The 14982-nt window shown below is 38.2% G+C and overlaps 1 protein-coding gene and 2 gene segments (V, D, J or C); all 3 read right to left on the minus strand.

Annotated features, from left to right (window-relative positions):
• Window positions 1-2782, minus strand: part of LOC131198966 (immunoglobulin heavy constant gamma 3-like) — a 153413-nt gene extending 150631 nt beyond the window's left edge. The window contains 1 exon segment of the C gene segment in view: window positions 2652-2782. Within this exon segment, the coding sequence occupies window positions 2652-2670 (19 nt within the window).
• Window positions 1-3367, minus strand: part of LOC131198964 (uncharacterized) — a 95659-nt gene extending 92292 nt beyond the window's left edge. The window contains exon 1 of the mRNA XM_058184347.1: window positions 3106-3367. Coding sequence (XP_058040330.1) covers window positions 3106-3124 — 19 coding nt within the window. The 5' untranslated portion in view covers window positions 3125-3367. The remainder of the gene's footprint in view (window positions 1-3105) is intronic.
• Window positions 1-3850, minus strand: part of LOC131198965 (immunoglobulin heavy constant mu-like) — a 34663-nt gene extending 30813 nt beyond the window's left edge. Inside the window, 1 exon segment of the C gene segment in view lies at window positions 3770-3850. Coding sequence covers window positions 3770-3821 — 52 coding nt within the window.
• Window positions 3851-14982: the final 11132 nt, after the last annotated feature.

Consider the following 14982-nt stretch of genomic DNA (forward strand, 5'->3'; position numbering starts at 1 on the left):
ATTATTATTATTATTATTACTTTGGTAAAGAATACTAAGAACTTAATTTTGTTTCCCCCCCAATCTTCTTAAATTCTTTCAAATAAACAAACTAAAATAGAAATGATAAAAATGGCATTTTAGAAGAAAAGGGAGAGACAGAGAGAGAGAACGGAGCAGACAAACAAAAGGAGAAACAAGGATCGTTGTCAGAGTTCCAAGTATTTGATTTTTGCTATACAGATTCACTTCTCTCTGGAATGGATTCTAGCGAATCCAAGAAAATGGCATTAAAACAACGAAGAAAAACTCACAAAAAGAATGTCTTAGAAAAAAAGAATTATTTTTACCTGTGGAGACGATGACCGAGGTGCCTTTCCCCCAATAGTCAAACCAGTTGTCACAATGAACAATAGTTATGAGTTCATAATACAAGAAGTTTGACTATTGGGGAACCTTAATTTGTGAATTATACCAACCAAATTTTAAGGACTTCTTATATATATATGTACATATATATATATATATGTACATATATATATTGAAATACATATATATGAAATATACAAAAAATATAAAAATAATATAAAATATATTAAAATTTTGTCAGGCTAAGTCATTTTATATATATATAAAATTCCAATTTTACGCGGGAGAAAACTCGAATAACCAAAGACCTACATACAAATACCCGCGAAAATCTCAGAAAACAAATATATATATATATATATATATATATATATATATATATATATATATATATATATATATATATATATATATATATATATATGAATAAATTTTGTGCATATTTACTTGGCAGTAAATAGGCTCTGATGGCAATTACTTCGAAGTCATCAAGTGTCAAACAATTCTCGAAAAACATTTATTCGACAGTTTCTTTTCAAACCCGTTTAAAAATCAACTGAGAAACATAAAAATACTGAATTTTTTTTTCTAGGGAGGGTAAGAAACGCATATTGCATGTTTACAACCTCATAACCAATTTTCGGTCCATTTGGCTGAACTACAGAATTTCTGTCAAGTGGGCCATTGGGTTATTTTAATTTAAACTCAATTTTTCTGAAATGAAGCGATCATGCTGTCTTCGGAGTGAGATTCTGGGATTGCTTATGTCCCAGTGCCACGGACAAAATTTTAACATCACTTAGAAAATTAAAGCACAAAAAGGGAAAAAAAATATCCAAATAACAACAAATATATAGAAAGAATTATAAAAACATACCTGGGGTGACTACGACCGATGTTCCTTTACCCCAGATGTCAAAGTAGTCACATCAGGTCAACCAAATGCAAACCATGTACGAAAACCTAATGAGGGATTATTTTGTCCTTTCTAGACGATGAAAAGGTGACTTAACCTTAATTTAGAGAAGTCCCAAACAAAAATATTGTTTGAATGGTTTAAAATGATAGAAACTACGTATAAATTGTTCGGGATTAATTAGATTACCGAAGGAAAAAAAATCCCTAAAGACAAAAATCTATATTGCCGAGGAAAATTCTAGACTTTGTAAGATCTGGAGATACACACAATCTTTGGCTATTAGGTGACACTGTTGCTTATTATACTTTTGATTTTTTTTTGATCGATTTTTTGATCCCTTAATGTCTGCATTCAGAAGAACAATGTGCTCTTAAAATCCTATTAGAAGCATGCTCTGAATGGATTTACAAAGAAGAAATTTAACTGAGCCTAGAGAATCAATGATATATATATATATATTTAAAGGAATAACAAACATACGAATAGCCACGCAAAATGTTTCCAGAATGCTCTTTCCCACAGAATTGCTTATATCTAAGAACATCGACAGGGCCATCAACAAAATGGCATTTTGAAAATTGAAGTAAAAAAGGGGAAAAAAACTCCAAATTAGTAACACAAAATGTAGACAGAATAATAAAAACATACCTGAGGTGACTACGACCGATGTTCCTTTACCCCAGTACTCGAAGTAGTCACATCAACTCAACCGAGTTCAAACCATATACAAAAACTTAATGAGGAATTATTTCGTCCTTTACGGACTGTGAAAAAGTGGCAAAGTCTTATTTTATAGACCCCCACCACACGAAATATCCTTCAAACGGTTTAAAAAGATAGACATGATATATAAATTGCTCAGGACTAATCAAATTATTAAAGGGGAAAAAAAATCCCTGAGGTTCTTAGTACCTTAAGACAAAAATATATAATATGACAAAAATGATTCTGGGCTTCATTACTTAGATCTGGAGATGGATAAAACCTTTGGATTTTAGGTGTCATTGTTGCTTATTGTAATTTTGGCAGACTTGATTGCTTAATGCCATTGTTTAAATTTAGAAGAACATTAAAAAAAGATCCTCTCCATAGTCTGAAATCCTATTTGAACTTATTTCTGGATGGATTTATAAATCAGAAATGTAATTTAGGCTAGAGAATCGATTTTTTTGAGGAATAGCAAAAAAAAAAAAAAAGTCATGCAAAGACATTAATTAAGAGGTCACCCTTCTCCATTTTCAAAACATTCTTTCCAATAAGAAGGCTCATGTGTCAGAATTCTAACAGTGCCACAGACCACATTTTGAGAATTAAAGCCAAAAGTGGGGGAAAAAATCCAAATTAATAACAGATGAAACGGGTAAAAAGAATGAAGAAATCATACCTGAGCTGACTGTGACCATGGTTCCTTTGCCCCAGTAATCCAAGCCATCACATCAAGTCAACCAAGTATAAGCCATGTACAAAAACTTAATAAGGAGTCACATTATTCTTTGCGGACCATGAAAAAAAAAATGGGCTCAATGTAGAAACCTCCGAAGAAAAATATTGTGTTGTGCGTGGGTTTATAAATAAGATATTTAACCCAGTCTATAGAGTCAATTACCTTTTTTCTTTAGGAATAACAAAAATGCGAATGGTCACGCAAAGACAATAATTGAGAAGTCACCCTCTCTGCTGCCAGAATGGGCTCCCCAATAAGATTATTTATGTTCAAGAGCTCTAAGTGTGACACAGATAACATTTTAATATCATCTAGAGAATTAAAGCCCAAAGGGGGGAAAAAATCCAAATTAATAACAGATGGAAGAGGTAGAAAGAATGAAAAAAAATCATACCTGAGCTGATGGTGACCATTGTTCCTTTGCCCCAGTAATAAAAGTAGTCACACCGAGACAATTAAATACAAACCACGTACAAAAACCTAATGAAGAATTATTTTGCCCATTCCAGACCATGAAAAGTGGCTTAGATCAAATTTACAGTAGCCTCACACAAAAATACCCTTTGAATATCTTAAGAAGGCAGAAAATTCCTCAGGACGAATAAATTATTAAAGGGGGAAAAAAAACTCCCTGAGTTACTAGCAAAATGATTTCAGATTTTGTTATTTAGATTTGGAGATGTATAAAATTTCTGGATTTTCAATGACTCTACTGTATTGCTTATTATACTTCTGCTTGCAAAGAACAAGCCGAAACATTTGATGCCTTAATGTCTGGATTTAGAAATACATTTTTTTAAAAAAAAAATAAACAATCTGAAACCCTCTTAAAAGCACATTCTGGAGGGATTTGTAAATAAGACATTTAATTTAGCGTAGAGAATGGATGATTTTTCAACAGCACCAATGCTTTTAATGGTCATTCAAAGACAATTTTGACGTAGATAGCAGGTTTACGGCACTTATCATTTTAAAAACAACACAAAAGAGAGAAAAATCCCACAAAATCCTTAAAGAAAATTGGTATAAAGAACAACAAAAAAGCTAGTTTAACTTACCATTAGTTACTGTCACGAGAGCTCCTCGCCCCCCACAAGTCAAAAGCATCATCAGAATGATTTTAATTCCATGACAGCTTGGCAAAAAAATATTTCGGTCCGAACTCTTTGGATTAATTTTTAAGAGTGCTGGTGATGAAAACTAGCCAGCATCCGTATTTATCAGGAAGGAACTTAAATTTAATTTAGCTAAAATGGATCTTAATTCTCACAGAAGTGCCAATCAGCAACTTCGATGCGCATACCTTTCAAGAAGTCCATTCCCCCTATCTCATCGCTAAAAATCCATACATTTTCCTATAAAAGACTCCAGGGTTTCATAACAAATCTAATTTATATTTCTGTGAAGTCAAACTGCAATTGGAATATCAATCCTTACCTGAAGTGACGGTGACTTGAGTACCTGGTCCCCAGACATCAAAACCGTAGTCACAGTGATTTTAATTCCATGACAGCTCGACAAAATCATATCTCAGTCCCAACTCTCTGGGCCTCTGAACTTACATCTGTCCGGTTGTTGTTTTTTCCATTTCCCGTTTTAATTATGCCTCTTTTCTGCCTTATATTCATATTCACAATTCTACTCTCTTTCTCTTTAATTAAACACACACACACACACACACACACACATATATAAAATTTCTCTTGTTTTGCCAACAGCAGCAAACCTTACTTTAAATTATGACATCCATGTGAAAAATATAATAGAAAACCTTCACCTGAACTTGCAATTAATGGAATTCATTAGCCTCAATAATCTAGCTGACTGTAATAATCCCATAAATTCATCTGTCTATTGCATATGAGTAAAAACTTAGTGCCTCACGTTGAGAAAATTACCATGTATAGAGAATGGCTTGTTTCTTCTATTGGAGTGAGTAGACAGACAGACGATAGATAGATAGATAGATAGATAGATAGATAGATAGATAGATAGATAGATAGATAGATAGATAGATAGATAGATAGATAGATAGATAGATAGATAGATAGATAGATAGATAGATAGATAGATAGATAGATAGATAGATACTGTAGGTAGGTAGGTAGGTAGGTAGGTAGGTAGATAGATAGATAGATAGACAGACAGACAGACAGACAGACAGATTCAAACTTAGATCTAATTGGATAACAGACAGCAATTTTACACCAAATAAGAGCTCCATGGAATTCCTATAAAATTCACCTCATGCTACATTTCTCCTACCCCTATTTCTCCATTTTAGTGAAATTTGCAATTGAACCATTATTGCTGTATAGTTAACCCCCCAATAATTAATATCTATGATACCGGGAGCCAGTCCAATGTTTAAAAAATAAAAAATAATATCAAGTAAACCTGTTAATATTAGAAAAAAAATAATAAAGTAGGAATATTTTTTTTTTTACCTGGAGTGACGATCACCGTGGTTCCTTTACCCCAATAATCAAAGTAAGCATAGCTACACCTTGTTCAATGTTCCTTTACATAAACCACTTAGACATATGTATCACCTTTTGATTTTAGGAGAATTTTACTGAAATGATTGCTCATCGGCCCAACAAGAAGTCTCCTCAAACATCAGGAAGTGTTTTTTTCTTTTTTGTTGCTTAAAAACAGAAATAGCAGATTGTTTTCAAGAGTATATAAAAATATACACCTAGAAAACCTCAGCTAATCAATGGGATATGCCAAATTTTCAAGGCTACAAAGTCCAAGAAAGGTTCTGCAGAGAAGAATAAAATTAAAAATCGATAGCAAGATTTTACTTGAAGTGACAGGACTAAGGTCCCCTTTCCCAAGTAGTTCAATGATCGATTTTTTTTTGGGGGGGGGCAGATGAACGAGGAAATGAAGGCCCATATTGTGAAGAAGTCTTCATGGCTTTTGAAGAACCTCTTCTAAAGTAATATGGCTCAGACTGAGGGGAGCGCTGACTGAACTCCTTCTTCATTTTCTCAGGTGGCTGTCAAATATAAATATATTAACTGATTTCATTCAACCCCACTCAAATAACGAAGAGGAAATGTCCAGATTCAGTTCAACTTTGACAGCAATCCTTACGCCAATTATTTTGAAACAACCCTATTGGCATGAATCAACATTTGGAACCGAAGCATCCATTCAGATGCTTTTCTAAAAAGGTTTAACTTATTATTTTTTTATGAAATAAAAAATGTGTGAATGAAATAAATAAAGTGTGAATGAAACATATTCTTTAGCTCCTAATTCCAAAATACCTCAGGTTGTAAAACAGAAGCTCAACGGCTCAATATTTAGCAATGCAGGACTTCAAAACAGATGAGTAGGCATTGGAATGTAAACACTTTGAGGAGTGACACAAATATAACGATAAAATATAATACCTGTTGTAACGATCAGCGTTGTTCCTTTTCCCCAGTATTCAAAGGACCAGTAGCACAGTAATATTTCCAAACGAAAACATGGGGCATAATTCTCAGAAGAGAAGGATGAGCCCCTTCAAAGAACTAGGCCCGATGTATTTTCCATGTGTCTTCCAAGCCAATTTTGAACACAGAATCATCAAACAATTGGAAAGAAATGTGGTGGAGGGCATTGATCCCCACCCACTGTCCAATGCAACCAGGATCTTATTGAGATCCCATAGGGAAGGACACGGGTGACATCTTTGGAAAGCCATCTTCCCGCAAACAAACCCAAAGTTGCCACTCCTCTGGCACAAATTTCCTGAGGATTTTTTTTTTAAAAAGCAGAAAATTAAATTAACGGGTTTTATCTGATATTAGGAATACCACATAGTTGGGTTTTTTTTAAAGGAGTAATTTTAAACACACCCACAACAGGATGGACAAAAAGAAAGTCTCCAATTCAATACATTCTCCAATTTATCCTTTTGAAGAAAACTTTTGCAAATGCCTAAATATAGGATTTTTTTTTTTGCTATTCTAGCCAACCACGAGCTCTTTCAATGAATTAAATCCTCAACTAACTTGCATCATCCCTTCATAAAGTTAAGGGGAATCTCCAGATAGAAAACTTGCATCCTATATGATGGATAACAAAAAGCGAATGGTTCCTTTAAATTTAAAATCTGTGTTCAGTTAAGAAAAAAAAAAAACTCAAAGAGATTTGATTCCAACTCTGTTATTCTTGATCAAAGCTATATTTCTTTATGGAAACTTTCTGTAATGCTGACATAAAAATTGACATGCAACCGATTGCTTCTAATGTAGATTTTAAGAGGGCTAGTGATGAAAACTACCTAGCGTTCGCATTTATCAGGAAGGAACTTAATTTAATTTAATTTAATTTAATTAAGATCTTAATTTTCACAAAAGTTCCAATCAGCAACTTCTATGCACAAGTCCTTCAAGAAATCCATTCCGCCTATCCCGTTATTGAAACTCCATACATTGTCTGTAAAGATCTCTACAGTTCAACAACAATCTAATTTAGATTGCAGTGAAGTTAAATTGCAACTGGAATATCAATGCTTACCTGAAGTGACGGTGACTAGAGTACCTCGTCCCCAGACATCGAAAGCATCCCAGCTCACAGTAATCTATTTCCTAAACTACTTCATTCAAATACCCGTGACATGGAGAGCATGTTAGAAGATAGAATAATAGAGTTGGAAGGGATCTTGAAGGTCTTCTAGTCCAACCCCCTGCTCAAGCAGAAGACAGTATACCATTTCAGATCAATGGTGGCCCATTCTCTTTTTGAAAACCTCCAGTGATGGGACTTCCACAACTTCTGGAGACAAGCTGTTCCATGGGTTGATTGCTCTCACTGCCAGGAAATTTATTCTTAGTTCTAGGTTGCTTCTCTCCTTCGTTAGTCTCCATCCGTTGTTTCTCATGAAAAAATGATGAGCATATCATAAATTGCTCAACATGCTGTGTGTCAGGGTTCCAAGGAACACCCCCAACGAAATAAAGCTCTGAGGCTTGAGGTTCCTGAAAGTTCCAATTTATTAGAGGTGTCATGTTGGCACAGCTGGGAAAACCCAAAACTGAAAGCTTCCAGGTTTTCCACACCCAGTTGACAGTTCACAGCCCTGCCCCACACCCACAAGTTCATCACATTGTCCAATCAACTCTTCACACTCAATTGGATACAATCTTCAGGCAGTCTACATCAGATGCAGGCAAAAGTCCTTGAATACGGAATGTTGTCATGACTAACTTTCTACCGCTCCAACAACAACCCCCTCCCAACTTCCCCAGCTAAAATACGTGGCAGTTAAGAAGCAAGAAGAAAATTGCCTTTCAAAACTGACACTGTGATTCAGATTCAGGACCGAAAAGAAGGAAATGATTAAAAATAGAATATTTATCTGATGTGATGATAACCTGGGCTTCTTTTCCTCGGTGATCGAAAATTGTCCAGCTGTTTAGAATATTTCTTTCGTTAGAGGTCAACAAAATGCTTATTTGGGTATCATAGTATTTCTTGTTCAGTCTCTTGACTAGTCCCAGGAGTGTCCTTAAGAAATAGGTTAGAATTCCCCTCCCACTCTTGGTGACAGATAAAATATGGGTTTGATGCTGGTTGGCTTCAAAGCCATATGACATCAGCCTATGGATTAATTGTAGCAGCTGCAATTTTAAGAATTAATTTTTGGAGAATAAACCAACACCTTCTTCCCCTTGACAGCCCTTTAAGCATTGGAAGGGTGCTATCATGTCACCCCTAAAGCCTTCTCTTCATTAGGCTAAACATACCTACCATATTTTTTGGATTAATACTTCAATAGTTTGAAAGCACGTAAAAAATGCAAGTAGAAAAATAGGGACCACCTTTGGTGGGAAGGTAACAGCATTCCGTGCACCTTTGACATTGAGTCATGCCGGCCACATGACCATGGAGATGTCTTCGGACAGCGCTGGCTCTTTGGCTTTGAAACGGAGATGAGCACCACTCTCTAGAGTCAGGAACAACTAACACATATGTGCGAGGGGAACCTTTACCTTTATATGTTACCTTAAGGTGAATTTACCTTGGAGAAGACTTGATTGATTGCGTGCGTGACTAAGTGATTGATTGACTAGCACATATGTGCAAGGGGAACCTTTACCTTTACAAATCTTGCGAGTTTACCGGAAGGATGGCATAGGGAGCAGAGCTATTACACAATCTGGAAGTCCTGCTAGAAATAGTTCGAAACCCCCTCCCAGAGGGGAGCAACAGAAACAGGCCATGAAGTGGGTGTGTGGGGTCTCTAACAATGCTTTGAGCTCTAAGCACATAGCGCTTATAAGCAGTATCCTGAAAGATAGGAAGCGAGTGTCCTATAACCTTCTCGGCTGAGGTATTCCACTTCTTGCTTTCCTCCATGTGGATGTAATTCCATTGAAGACCACGTGCTGAGTGTGATTGGTCAGCCAACCGCAAATATATCTGGTGCTCGTACAGTCTATCCCACATTGTTCTATCGTACCAAGAAGTAGGCCATGATCTGCTTTATAAAATGCCTTACTGAAATCTAAGTAAGTTATATTCACAGTGGTCCAGGTAATAAGTTTCTTTTCAAATCTTGACTGCCACAATTCAGAAATGTTCAGCCATCTCCCAAAGCTTTTTTTTAAATTTTATTTATGTGGCATTATTTCTGATCACAGCATTGTGGATAGTTTTGGAATTTATTTTATTTGGCCGATGAAAACAAAAAGAGGAAATTGGGACAGGAAATGGTAGGCTTCCAATTTTCTTCCCCTAGTGATCAGTGGACTGTAACAATAGCTGTTGAAACTTAAATCTATTTTTTCTCTCCTTGTTGTTTGCTGCATAAGGACCAAGAGAGGAATGACTGGATCGTTTGAATAATGAAAGAAGACTCTAAATATTGTGAAACTATTTAGTAGCGCTGAACTTACTGGGTTTCTGGAAACGTCGCCATTGGCATCCTTCAATCTTAAAAGACTATGGTACCGTGCTCTGGAAAGAGGTCCTAAAACAGCATCTGGTGTGACTAAAAAGGCCAATTCGAGAGTGGCAATCCCTTCCACACTGAGGGCAGATATATTCTGTCCCCTGCCCAACCCCCAGATTTCACTGGTTTCGGGACTGCCGCTTTGCCTCAGCCTGCCGGACAAATGTCTCTTCGAATTGGAGAAGGCCATGCTGTGTCTTTAGCCTCCAAGCTGAACGATCAGAGGTCAAGATTTCCCAGTTGTTAATGTCCATTCCCACAGCCTTTAGGTCCTCTTGCAGCTATCCTTGATCGCAGCTGTGGCCTCCCTCTGAGGCACTTTCTCTGCACCAATTTTCCATATGGGAGATCTTTCGGAATCCGACCATCAGCCATTCTCATGACATGCCCAAGTCAGTGTAGACGTCCCTGTTTCAGTAGTGTATACATGTTAGAAATTGCAGCACGTTCCAAGACTGCGCTTTGTCCTGCCAGGTGATGTTAAAAATACGTCGGAGACAGCACATATGAAAGATGTTCAACTTTCTCTCCTGCCGTGCGTAAAAGGTCCAAGACTCACTGCAGTACAAGAGTGTGCTCAGGATGCAGTTCTATACACTTGGATCTTTGTATGTTCTGTCAGCTTCTTATTAAGCCATACTCTCTTTGTAAGTTTGGAAAATGTGGTGGCTGCTTTACCAATACGTTTATTCAGCTCAGTATCTAAAGAGAGAGAGAGATAATTGAGCCGAGGTACACAAAATCATGGACTTTGGAAACGTACAGTTTTGGGATATGAAGTCCCTCTTCTTTTAGAAGTAGAATCTCATGTATCTATCTATCATATTGTTACGTTGATTATAGAGCCTTGGTGGCATAGTGCAGTACTGCAGGCTACTTCTGCTGACTGCTGTCTGCCTGCAATTTTATCTGAGGGATGTGTCTCTTGCCGGTCACATCTACCCAACCCATCAGAGTGGGGAGGCAGGGAATGTTGTGGGTCCCATCCCTGATGGAGATACACCTGGTGGGACCCAGAAGGAAGGCCTTGTCCGTGGTGGTTCCCTCTCTCTCTGGAACATCATTACCTCAGATATTAGAATGGACCCAGGGGTGAAATGCTACCGGTTTGGACTGGTTCGGCCAATTCAGATTGGTTTGGCTGATCTGGTAGAGATGGTGGCGGGTGGTTCGGAGAACTAGTAGCGATGGCAGCCTGAGGGTCTGTCCTGGTTGTCATTACTTCCTGGTTTTAACTAGGAAGCAACCTGTTTTTTACCATCTGCACACGTGCAGTAGGGTTTGCGCATGTGCAGAGGGTTCGTGTGCACATGTGATGTGCATGTGAGCGAAGCAAGTGCACGGACGGGCACATGCTCTTCCAAACCGGTAGGAAAGGTAAGTAGATTTCACCCCTGAATGGACTCCACTCTAATACTCTTCCAGAAGGCCTGGTTCTGCCAGCAGGCCTGGAGAATCCAAAGCGGGATGTAGGCCATTAAATGGCTCGCGTGACCTGCTGTGGCTGGGGTGGGGAGTGATTTTGTTATATTGTACTATATTAATTTATTTGATTCTTTTTGTTATTATTTTTTTATTGTTGTAAATGTGGTTTTTATATTCTGTAAGCCGTCTTGAGTCACCATGGGCGAATGTGGCAATATAAATTCAGTAAATAAGTAAATAAGTAAATTCGGCAGTTCAAATCCCACCAGGCTCAAGATTGAGTCAGCCTTCCATCCTTTCAAGGTCGGTAAAATGAGAACCCAGATTGTTGGGGGCAGCAATGGGCTGACTCTGTAAACCGCTTAGAGAGGGCTGTAAAGCACTGGAAAGCGGTATATAAGCCTAAGTGCTATTGCTATTGCTAAATGCTTCTCAATTAGATATTAAACTCAAATCCACAAGATAGCTTGTTGGTCAACTCTGGAAGTATAATATGGGAAGAGATGGCACTTACTTTAATCCATCTAATAATGGAGAATAGATTTGTCGTCCATTGCCCAAAAGAGTTTCTCTGAGAACTAAAAGTTAGAAATAAAGGCAATAGGGGGTCAGGCCTGGATGCCATCTTTTGCATTGAATCTTCAGGCCTGCCATATTTACTGCTGTGGGAAACTGGGAGGGGGGGATTGTGTGGAGTAAGGGTGATATACAGTCATAATAACATTCCTTTCTCAGAGAGTCAAGGACAACTTGCCCTGCACCTGGTGGGTCGGAACTGGGAGGCATCTCCAAGTGGGACGGTACTTTTATTGGACCATGTGATGGACATGTGGATGCTGGGCAGGGACTTGGACTTTCTTTTGGGTGGGGAAAACCTGGAAGCTTTCAGATTTGGGTTTTCCCAGATGTGCCAATATGACATCTCTAATAAAGTGGAAGTTTGAGGAACCTCAAGTCTTGGAGTTTTATTTCATTGGGGGTGTGTTACTTGGAACCCTGACATTAACCCAAATCTGACATGGGGAAAAGAAGGCTCTGTCTTCTTAACCTACTTGTAAATTGGCTATGTAGCCAGTCCATAAGTTGAAGTTGGAGGCAGAAAGATGAGATGAATGGAATGGATGATGATGGGTCTCAGCATTCTTGGCTGGTTGAATCGGACGGCTTCCTAGTCTACAAAGGAGTTTTTGAACTGGGTTGTGTCACCTTTTCTCCCCAGGTTCCACAGTAAGGAAAGCCTGATCAAAAACTATTTCCTTCCAGTTTCGGAGAATTTCTTCATGTAAATGATATAAAGAGGATGTTTCCGATAATACACACCAGGTCTGGGTACTTTTAAAACAGCACAGACATAGTTCGCTCCTCTCCTTAGCAGTTTTCTTTGTAAAGTCAGTTTTTGAAACAATTCTCCACCATTGGAATATTTCCTGAAAACCGCAAATAATCTTTATGTTGCACTTTCAACACTGGGCACGACATAGTTATCGGTGGAATTGGCGGAACAAAACTAAAAATTAATTTTTAATTATTAATGATCTCTGCGACCATATTAAAAGTAATTGTGTTCTCTTTGCTGACGATGTCAAACTATTTAACACTACCAACGGTACAGCTACCCTTCAAAAAGACCTTGACTTTGTGTCAGAATGATCTAAAACCTGGCAACTCCAAATCTCAACCAGCAAATGCTCAGTCTTACACATTGGAAAAAAGAATCTAAACACTAAATACAAACTCGACGGACATTATCTTACAGATGACCCCCACCCTGTCAAAGACCTTGGAGTCTTCATATCCAATGACCTAAGTGCCAAAGCCCACTGCAACTACATCGCAAAAAAGGCATTGAAAAGGCAAATTGCTCCTAGAAGCACAAAGCTGTAAACACCAGCCTGAAGATGACGAATAAGACTTCGTCGAAATGTCGCCAAGACACTTCCAATTTTACGCGGGAGAAAACCCGAATAACCAAAGACCTACACACACACACACACACACACACACACACATACACACACACACACACATATGCCTGTTTATAGATGTCTGCTTTTTTAATTGGTCTTGAATTACTGTAGGAGATGACGAGGCTGAGTCCGAAGAAGGGGTCAAACGGGTCATTAGTCACAAGTTCCTTTGTGCCCAGAAGAGATCCTGCCCACCTTGAATTCCATTGACTCTTATCTACCTCCAATTTGCTTTGACCGTCAGTAGTTCAGATTCTTGTAGACAATTTAAGCTTGCAATAATCCTTTATATACATTTGAATTGCCTGGGTTTCCTGATTTCCTTGGGCATGACAATTACTAGTTGTTGTTGTTTTTTTGAACTCTCTATGTGAATCTTCCTCTAAAGATGCAGATTAATGACCATGGTGTAGGGGACATTAATCTAAGAAGGGGGCTTTGCTCATATAATTTATTCATATATTTTATTTATTTAGAAAATTTATATTGCCACCTACTTGCACATGGCAACTCAAGGCAGCTTACAGGACATAAACACATAATACAAAAGAAATAAAAATAAAATAGTAAAAAAAATAAAAATGCAATAAAAAAAATAAAATAATAACACATACACCCCAGCGACAACACACATTCATACCAGCCATTTAATGGGCTCCATCCCACTCTGGGTTACCCAGGCCTGCTGGCAGAACCATGTCTTCAGGGCCTTCTGAAAGAATGCTAGAGTAGGGGCCAGTCTAATTTCTGGAAGGAGGTTATCCCAGAGGGAGAGAGTCACCACGAAGAAGCCCCCTCTTCTGGGTCCCACCAGATGTATCTCCTTAGGGACAGGGCACACTTTGCCAATAAAAAATATTCTGTTCTGTTCCGTTCCATTCCGTTTCGTTCCATTCTTTTTCCATTCCATTCCATATTTTCTGTTCTGTTCTGTTCTGTTCTGTTCCATTTCGGTCCCCTCCGCTTCACTCAACTCCACTCCATTCCATATTTTCTATTCTATTCTATTCTATTCTATTCTATTCTATTCTATTCTATTCTATTCTATTCTATTCTATTCTATTCTATTCTATTCTATTCTATTCTATTCTCTTCCTTTCTGTTATGCTCCATTCCACTCCACTCAATTCCATATTTTATACTCTATTATGTTCTGTTCTGTTCTGTTCTGTTCTGTTCCGTTCCGTTCCGTTCCATTCCGCTCCGCTCCGCTCCGCTCCACTCCACTCCACTCCACTCCATAATTTATACACTATTCTGTTCCATTCTGTCCCATCCCGTCCCATCCCATCCCATCCCATCCCATCCCATCCCATCCCATCCCATCCCATCTCATTCCATTCCCATATTTTCTGTTCTGTTCTGTTCTGTTCTGTTCTGGTCCATTCAATTCTATTCTTAATTAGGAGCCAAATTCTTTCTTTGTGAATTGCTTCAGAATCCGTGATCTGTATTGTTATTTTCTAGGGAAGATTCTGCAATGCTCTATAATGAATGGCAGTCAAGAATGACGGCTTGATTAAAGGTAGTTCTTGATCAGGTGTGGGATTCAAATTTTTTTACTACTGGTTCTGTGGGTGTGGCTTGGCGGGCGTGGCATTGTTTGTTGGGCGTGGCTTGGTGGGCATGGCAGGGGAAGGATACTGTAAAATCTCCAATCCCTCCCGACTCCAGGAGAAAGATACTGTAAAATCCCCATTTCCTCCTAATAAGCTAGGACTCGGGAGGCAGAGAATAGATGGGGGAGGGGCCAGTCAGAGGTGATATTTACTGGTTCTCCAAACTACTCACAATTTCTGCTACTGGTTCTTCAGAACTGGCCAGAACCTGCTGAAACCCACCTCTGTTCTTGATATACGACTATTCAAAGTTACCCCAGAGCTGGCGGGTACTTACACCTTGGATTTGAAGTTCTGATGGTCAG

Source organism: Ahaetulla prasina, chromosome 4, assembly GCF_028640845.1.
Source record: "Ahaetulla prasina isolate Xishuangbanna chromosome 4, ASM2864084v1, whole genome shotgun sequence".
Taxonomy (NCBI): domain Eukaryota; kingdom Metazoa; phylum Chordata; class Lepidosauria; order Squamata; family Colubridae; genus Ahaetulla; species Ahaetulla prasina.